The 9726-nt window shown below is 39.9% G+C and overlaps 1 protein-coding gene across 2 annotated transcripts in view; it reads right to left on the bottom strand.

Moving 5' to 3' along the window:
* Positions 1-2208: 2208 nt before the first annotated feature.
* The window catches only part of LOC140191789 (formin-like protein 1), a 223123-nt gene continuing 215605 nt past the window's right edge, over positions 2209-9726 (bottom strand). For both annotated transcript variants that reach the window (XM_072249548.1, XM_072249549.1), the window contains one exon: positions 2209-7045. In XM_072249548.1, coding sequence (XP_072105649.1) covers positions 6942-7045 — 104 coding nt within the window. In that variant the 3' untranslated portion in view covers positions 2209-6941. The remainder of the gene's footprint in view (positions 7046-9726) is intronic.

Below are 9726 nucleotides of genomic sequence, written 5' to 3'. Positions count from 1 at the left end.
ATAAGATAGAAGTAGGAAAGTTGTTTCTATTGGTAGGTGAGACTAGAACTAGGGGACATTGCCTCAAGATTCAGGGGAGAAGATTTAGGGCGGAGATGAGGAGAAACTGCTTTACTCAGAGAGTGGTGAATCTGTGGAATTCTCTGCCCAGGGAAGCAGTTGAGGCTTCTTCACTAAATATAGTTAAGATACAGCTGGATAGATTTTTACATTAAGTGTTATGGGGAAAAGGCAGGTAGATGGAGCTGAGTTTACGGACAGATCAGCCACGATCTTATTGAATGGTGGGGCAGGCTTGATGGGCCAGATGGCCTACTCCTGCTACTATTTCTTATGTTCTCATGATGGCAATTCCCACAACATCAAAGAAGTATAGTACTATCCAAAACATAATAATCTGCTTGACTGGCAACCCATTCACCATGCTACCAAGAGATACACCATGGTAGTTGTGTGTATTGTCAATATTATCACCTGCAGCAAAATGTCAAACCATCTGCGAGGTCTTCTCCCAAATTAAGCAGCTCTGCTAGCTGGAAGAATGAGAACACAGCCACATGGTTACATTGTCATTTATTCATTCCGTTCAAGTCTCAAGCCACCCTGATTCAGAAAATTCTTAAGCTACTTATGCACTTTGCATTTTCTCTCTGTGAACATGTCGACCTTCCCCAGATACTTTAGCTTCCATGTCTCAAAGACGTGCTGGTAAGTTAAATGATAACTGTAAGTTACCATATAGTGTAGGTTAATGAAAATAAGATTCAGCTAAGATAGGTGAGCATGTGTGAGGGAGAATAAGTTGCAAGGGTACTGAGAAATGTTGCAAGTGGGACAATGTGATTGCTTCCTGCAAGCTGGCATGAAAACAGTGGGCCAAATAGTTGTGTTCTGCACCATTGCAAATATAAGATAAAGGCAAAATTTCAGACAAGTAGAGCTGCTGCTTTACAGTCCCAGGGATCAGAGTTCAATCCTGATCTTAGCTGCTGTCAGTGTGAAGTTAGCATGTTCTGCCCATAACTGTGCTGGTTTTGCTCAAGTATTTTTCCAATTCATATCCCAAAATATTGTGGATTGTTAGGTTACTTGACCACTGCACAATGTCCTGAGTATGTAGGTGAGTGAAAGAGTCATGGGGGGGGGGGGGGAGAGGAGGTGATAGCAATGTGGGGAGGATGAATTTGAATTTATGTAGGATTGATGTAAAAATGGACATTTGATGATCGGTGTGGAGTCAATGGGTCAAAGGTCAACGTTCCCTCTAATTATTATTATTTTTGTTTACAATTGTGTGGACCAACTATTGCTTCGAGCAGGAGATTCTTACACAGCGTGAAAACTGTATGACACTTAATAATCAATAAACTGCGGGCCAGTGGTTTATTAACAATGAGCTACCAACTTCCATTCTGTGTTTATTGTTACAATTTATAAGTGTTGTTGTAATTTGAAACACTGACAAAGCTCTAAAAATTTGCGAAGTAATGGTTGTGGTACGCTTATTATTTAGAAAATTTATGCATTATATTCATTAACATATAACTAATTACAGGGCAATAGACAATTATATTAACGTAAATTTCAAAATTATGTTAGCACAATTTCAAAATTATATTAACATAATTTCAAAATTATATAAAAGAAAATTCCAGCTGTGTAGCAACAAAGGCTCCGTGCATTTTAGTTACTGCACAACTGCGCACTGGTACAGCTTAAAAGGAACAGTGCCGAACGGCCTGTTTCCATGCAGCATCTCTTTATTACTGAATAGGTAACATTTACACAAATCTTTGATCAGACGATAGCCAACAGGCAATATTTGTACAGAGCAGCATGGATTTGCTTAAGAAAAAAGCTGGATGAGCACATTAAACAGTGAGCTATGTGATGGACTCAGGTCCAAGAAGGCCACTGTGGAAAGAGAAAATCTGGCATTTACCAACTGAGTGCTCCGTACTCCCTACTTTATAATTAACTTCATGCAAGCTTTGAAAGAAATGCATCACACTTCAACAACTTAATCCATTTATGCAATGTGCAGAGCCTAAAATAAAAGGTTATTTTTAATTCAGTGCTTTCACCAAGAAATGCAAAAGCAAATTATCTGTATTTATTTAAAACCTTTATGGTGACATTTTCTTAATAAGTTAATTTAGATCAACATTTCCTGTTATATTAAATAATCTCAGCAGTCACACGGTAAACTTTGTTGAAAGTAATTTATTGGTTGTGCATAAAAAATTATTCATTCATTTTTTATAATCTCTGAGATATAATGTATGCAATTTTACAGCAGATTATGCATTTAGTTTTCTCTTTGGATTTTGAATAGGGCTTGGGAACATGGGGAATCTGTTCTGAATATGAGGTGCACAAGGGAGGTCGCCACCTAATCATGGTTTGTGAAAGAGCAGGTTGATAGCATCTCCTCTGGAACCTATGGAAGGTGCAATTAAATTTCAAAACTATTCTAGTGTACACCCACAACTGTCAGGTTAACCAACCAGATTACATGGACCATGCCAAATCCATCATTTTACTTCGGAATTCTCTAACTGGATCTATTTAATTCAAGCATTTTGAACATGACCCGCAATATACTGACTGGTCCATACACTGCTCTTTCATATAAACACACCCTTGACTCATTGTTATCCCACAAAAGGGGATCATGGAAGCTAGCTAAATTATCAACTCAAATTGGTCTTTTCACCCCATTTTAAAACAGTGCAGTCCATGTGATTTTCATGGTAAACTTCAAATATAGCATTTTTGTTATTATTTAGGTATTGTCCCTGTTTATCAAACAACAGACATCTCCAATAACCAGGGAGTTGGCCACTACTTAAATAGGTAAAACTATTTATGAACATCGAGGAAGGAAAAGGGACATTAAGGCAACATCTCCACATCTTGCCTACTTCTCATTTTCCAAGGTTTCTCCAAAGCTTGATTACTTAAGGTTTCTCCCTCCCTTGTTGATGACATATGCACTGTTGCCTTATTCCATTATCCTCAAACCGCATGTTCCTTAAACTATAAAAGTGACTCTGCAAAGCTGAGGTCCTAACCTTGCCCTCACTAGATAGTGCCTTGATCAGTGTTGGGGCTGAAGCAGAGCCGGGCTGATACCATGTCCTGTAAGGTGCTTTGCAAACTCACTGTAAATGCTCTACGCAATCACTTTATCACAAATTAAAAAGGCTGTACCACCACAATTCCCTTGTACTGGGTCACATGAGCCTCCTTTATATTCTGTCTTAATCTTCAGGCTTACTTCATCACATCCCCATTTTCCTGGGCCTTTTCTTCCCTACCTGTACCTCACTGTGTCTAAGTTGCAGCCATAGACAGGCCAGTGCTCTGAATGTACACATCTGTGTCCATGATGACACCTGCCTACCTTTTTGACAGAGTCTCAGACCTGAACCAGTGACCATTTCTCTTTCCACTGATGTTGACTGTTTCCAGTTTTCCCTGGAATTCCAGCACCCACAGTTTCTGATTGATTTTAATTTATTTTTTTCCATGTTGCAAATCCCTCCACTGATAAAGGGGAAGCTCCAAGTGCCACCTTATTTTAACGCCACTGGAAGGCAGTCAGAGCATCGTTCCCCAGCTCTCTGGACATACTGTCGACCTGCAGAAATTGTACAGAATAGGTAAGATATATATCATTTGTATTCACTCCCTTGTGGTATCCTCTCTCATCTAAGCTAGAATTTATTCAACACCAGCTACTCTACCTTCAAACTGTTGACCCACAGCAATCACATTCATGATCTTTGCCTGTGCAGTCGAAAATACCCCACACTTAGATAGCAATCTTAAGCATAATGAGGTGTCCCAGGGAAGTTCATACATGTACTACCACTCAAAGTCTGACACTGGCTCATCTACTTCAGCTTAAGTTACTTGCAGGGATTCAGACCAAGAGTTTCCACTGTTCTAGCTCAGTGTCACATAAGGTAAATGGAAAGATCCTCCATGTGCCACACAGCCATGATATTGAAAAGTCAAATCAAATACAAAAGTGACTTTGGATTTGTGGCCTCCTTGCAATTATGTTGAAGGAGGTTGTGTTAACATGAATAACATTGAAACAAATAAGGTAAAAGATAGTGGAACAAGAAAGAGATTTACACTTATTCATAGCAGTTGGGAAGGATGGAATTACTACTGCAAGAAATAACGTCACATATTTTGTGAAATCTATCAATAATAAAAGATTAAAAAAAATACAATTCATATCAATATATAAAAACAAATTTAATCAGGGACTGAGTGACTATTTATCAATGCATTTAGCTTTATCACTGCCATAAAGCAATTAGTTTCTCTATCTGAATGAGCACCTTAGAAGTTCCACCATGACTGACAGCATTGACTAAGGATGCATACTCTGAAGTTCAAAAGGAATTCTTTACATATGGAATAACTCTTACAAGAAACCAATGGAACAGTTGAGGAAAACATTTGTACCCTGAAGACATGTGGAAAAATCACAGAGAAACAGACCCGTTCAGCTCACTGCATCCATGCTGGCCATAAGCGATAGGAACAGAATTAGGCCATTCGGCCCATCAAGCCGTCTCCACCATTCCATCATGGCTGGTTTATTTTCCCTCACAACCCCATTCTTCTGCCTTCTTCACGTAACCTTCGACACCATGACCTATCAAGAGCCTATCAACCTCCACTTTAAATATGAATTAATTCCACAAATTCACCACCTTTTGGCTAAAGAAATTCCTCATCTCTTTTCTAAATGGACATCCATGTATTCTGAGGCTGTACCCTCTGGCCCTATATTCTCCCACTATTGGAAACATCCTCTGCATGTCCACTTTATCTACGCCTTTCGACATTTGGTAGGTTAGAATAAGACCTGAAGCATTTCTACAGTAATCCTATGTGCCCACATTAAGCTCATCTACGAGAACCTAAAAACACCATCTAGACAGCATGAAGTCAGGACAGAACCCGAGTCACCAATGCTGTGAGGAAGTTGCAGTCTCTAAAATATTGCCAAGTCTTGGAACTAATTGTGTGTGTAAAAGCCCTTTGTTTCATAACTGTATCATAAATTTCTATCAGTAGTACAATGGGTCAAATTTTCTCCATATTGAGCCAAGGATATTAAAATATTTCAAATGTAACTGAAAATCAGAAACACTGCAGATGCTGAGAGTCTGAAACAAAAACCAGAAAATGCTGGAAACACTCAGCAGGCAGCATCTGTAGAGAGTGGATCAAAGTTAATGTTTCAGAAGATGAAGGGACTTCACATGAAAAATTAAACCTGTTTAAGTTTTCTCAGACACTGTCTGACCTGCTGAGTGTTTTCAGCATTTTCTATTTTGGTGACAATATTCCATCTGGTGTTCGGACTGATGAGGTAATTGTGGAAATGGAATGGACTGACTCAGTACTAAACTCTGGTAGTGGTGGCAATCATAAAGCCTGCATAGGAGAATAAGAAATAAATCAGGAGTTAGCCATTTGGTCTATTGTGCCTATGCCACCACTCTTTCGTTTCTCTCCCCCACTGATTCTATCTGCCTTTTGTCCACACACTATACAGTACCTCCTGGTTTAAACTGCCCATCACCCTTCCCTTATCTGGTTCCAATGATCACCTCCCTTTCGTATTCACATATGCAGCCTTTGTCTCTTCTTATCACCTTATAGCCTGTCTCTTCCTCTAACTGCCTCTTTTTTATATCTTAATATATAAAAAAAATCCACCAATCTTTATCTTAAATATACTGGGTGATCGAGCCTCCACAGTTCTCTAAGGATAAAGAAATTCCTCCTCCTCTTAGATCAGAATGGCTAACTCATATCTTCAGGCTGTGATTGCTGGTTGTTGACAGCCCAACAAGGGCAAATGGTAAACTTGTATCTAACCTTTCAAGCTTTATTGCCCCTTTCTTAAATTTAAAATATGCAATGAACAAACCTTACTCCATAGGCTTAAGGCTTACAGATCTTGATACATCATTGTAATATGCTGAACTGCCATCCAAGTCATAGATTTTGCTTTTCTATGGATGTTAAACTTCATTGTGGTGTGATAGTTAGCTCCAACACACAACAGGCATTCCAAGCCTCTAGTTATTCACTTGGTGAACTATCTCATGGTGGACTTCAAAGACTGCATTATAAAATTGAATTATTTAAAGCATTAGAAGATTTTGAAAAGAGATGATATTAATATAAAAAGATTGTTTTATGATAATCCATTATTAGCTTAGTCAAACAGTCCAACATCACTGAATGACTGGGGATAAAAATCATCCCTCAAACATCTACAGCACTGTTGATAAATTAGGGTTTTCCATTCAACTGGGATAAAGATATCCAAATTGTTATGTCACAGACTCCAGCTGATCCCCTATCCTGAATTGAGTCTCCCTTTGATTGTCTATATCTGGGATAATACACCTGAAATATTCCAAGTATTATTTATTTTCTGGCATACAATTTTTAAATGCAGAATATGCGAAGCATGGTGGCTAAAGCAGTGTAATTATGTAAATAACACCAGCTAACCGATTGACAGTCCAGTCCGGTTTCTTCAGTTGTTACCAGGGAAGCCCAGTGGGCCAGTCGGTGAAGTTGCCAGGGTGGGGTTGTAATGAGGCTTCTCACTGAGGAAGGCAAATTACAGTCTCCTCTTCTCCACCATTTTCCCATTCTTACAAGATTCCTCAAACCTTTAATCAGTTTTGCATTACCTGTTCTCTACGCCACAGACGTCGCTATTGGTTACAGCAATTGAATCTTATTTTACTTACAAATGTGAAGCCTTATGAAGTTGGAATTACTGTACAGTACATTGCTAAGTGCGGCAAGTTTACCTCTGGTGTCTATTTGTTCTCTGAATTGATTATTTGAACCCCCTCCCCCCCGCCCCCGACAGCTCAAACAACTGGTTATAACGAGACTTCTCCAGATACACGAAGGTTCTGTTCGTCCATTCTCTTCCGAACACTCCTCCTCATGGCGTCTGCGCGTCTGTATGGCTGGTTGCGTAGATCTGCAAGGGAAAAATAAGCACAGTATGAGCCCCAATTGCAGAGAAATAACTGCAGAATCAAATCTACTGGAGGTGCATTACATGAAGACGAATCATTCCTCTTAATTCAGATTCAATACAAAAAGCATTGTTTTTCATGGACAAATTGACAGAACTGAGGTAAATCGTGATATTGCTTTTGTAGCTGTGTTGAACATTCATGATTTAGGACATTAATCCAGTCTGTAAAAAGCATTATAGATCAGAAGGTCTATGAAAGTCAGCACCTCTAAGCAGAAGATTCTCAGGTTAGTACCCATCCTATAAACATGAACACCAAATTTAGTTGATCATTCCGCTGTTAGACGTTCCCCCTTTTAGATGTGACATTGCAAACACTTTGAATGTAGCAAGCCATAAGATTGTCACCAAACATAATTCTGGGGGTGGCATGGTAACATAGTGGTTAGCAAAACACTTTACAATACCAGTGACCCGGGTTCAATTCCAGCCACTACCTGTAAGGAGTTTGTACGTTCTCCCCGTGACCGCGTGGGTTTCCTCCACGTGCTCCAATTTCCTCCCACAGTCCAATAATGTACCAGTTGGTAGGTTAATTGGTCATTGTAAATTGTCCCGTGATTAGGCCAAGATTAAATCTGGGTTTTCTGGGTGGCATGGTTCAAAGGGTCAGAGGGCCGCTTAGCTCTGTTTCTCAATAAATCAATAATAATTTGTCACCAAGCCACATAGAGATGTTAGGTCGAATGACCTGTCAGAGGCAGGTTTAAAGGACTATCTTGAGAAACAGCATAAGGGGGCACCTTAAGGACAGCACGGAGCAGTAGGTAATATCCAGAATCTCACGATTTCTCCTGAATCTGGTGTTGTTTGGAATTTACATCTTCTCACTGTGACCACCTGGGTTCTGTCCAAGTGCTCCAGTTTCCTTCCTCATCCCAAAGACTGCTGGTTGGTTGGTCAACTGTAAATTCTCCTGGGGGGAGAATTGGGGGTGTTAATGAGGATATGAGAGAGAATTGGTGGCAGGAAAGTAACCGGGGGATGGACCATATAGGATTGCACTGAGAAGCAGAGGGAACTCCAGGGCAGAAGGGAATCAGATGAAATCAGGGTCTTAACGGTGGAATGGTCAAATGTTTAAATACAAGAAAGCTTACAAAAAGAGAAACGGAGGTCATCATTATCATAAGGAAAGGTCAACCCTGTAACTGTCTTCACCAAAGACCTTTATTTACAGAGTCAATGATTGAACCATCTGAATTCGTATAACCACACAAGGTTTAGATGCAGAGCTTGTCATACTACATGACACTTACTAATTTAGTCAAGGAATCAAGGCAAATGTACCAGAAGCACTATTAGCATCAATGATACCTCCAATATATTTAATGAAATGAATTTAAGGGCTATTTACTTTTAATTAGAAACCTGAGATTTTCACAGTATAATATCATAGCCTGACTCATTGCTAACTATCTGCAGCTAAGAATAGCTAGGTCACAGTTATAATTTTGATCTGCTTCATGCCCCAGTACAAGTTTGATCCTCGGGAGTTTACTTTGGTAAGGAAATTTATTCATGGCTATTATTTCTTCATCTGATGCCACTTTAATTTCAGGATCAAAAACCAGGTACAGATATCAGATTTTGGGCTTTTACCACCTCATATCCTACAGGAATATTGACAGTAGACAGAATCTAAATACATTATATCATCTCCCAGCCTCTGAACCAAGTGCACCAACCAAACCCAATAGAGTAAGTAAGAGCACTTGGGTGCCACGGTAGCATAATGCTTGGCGCAGCACTGCTATAACTCGGGGCATTGGAGTTTGGAGTTCAATTCCAACTAGGGTCGCCAACTTTCTCACTCCCAAATAAGGGACAAAAGTAGCAGTCAAATCCCGGGACACTTTACCTCAGGAAAGACTACCATGACCATGAAGCCTTGCGCAGGCACCTGTGTGTGCACGCATAACGTGTGCATACGTGTACGTGCCAGTTTTTTTCTACAAATCGGTTTTGGCTTAATCTTCCCGATTCTGGTAAGTGAAACTACACTGTACATACATTATTTCTACTTTATATAGGCTGTGTATTTATCATATCATTCCGGCTTTTACTATATGTTAGTGCTATTTTAGATTTTGTGTGTTATTTGCTATGATTTGGTAGGTTATTTTTTGGGTCTGGGAACGCTCAAAAATTTTCCCCATATAAATTCATGGTAATTGCTTCTTTGCTTCACGCCACTTCAGCTTACGAACAGTTTCATAGGAACGCTCTACCTTAGCGGGGGAAATACGGGACAAGGGCGGTCCCGTATGGGACAAACCAATTTAGCCCAATATACGGGATGTCCTGGCTAATACGGGACAGTTGGCAACCCTAATTCCAACGTCTTCTGTAAGGAGTCTCTGTATGTCCTCCCTGTGGAATTTGTGGGTTTCCTCTGGGTGCTCCGGTTTCCTCCCACAGTCCAAAGATGTACCAGTTGGTAGGTTAATTGGTCATTGTAAATTGTCCCGTGATTTGGCTGGCGTTAAATTAAGGGCTGCTGGGCGGCACGGCTTGGTGGGCTGGAAGGGCGTGTCTGCACTATATCTCTAAGTACATAAATAAAAAAATCACACGTGATCTACACTATCTTCAGATTTGATGGAGGACAGAGAACTGAT

Source organism: Mobula birostris, chromosome X (genome assembly GCF_030028105.1).
Source record: "Mobula birostris isolate sMobBir1 chromosome X, sMobBir1.hap1, whole genome shotgun sequence".
NCBI lineage: Eukaryota > Metazoa > Chordata > Chondrichthyes > Myliobatiformes > Myliobatidae > Mobula > Mobula birostris.
Note: the sequence above shows the minus strand (reverse complement) of the source record. Positions and strands in the feature narration are given on the sequence as shown.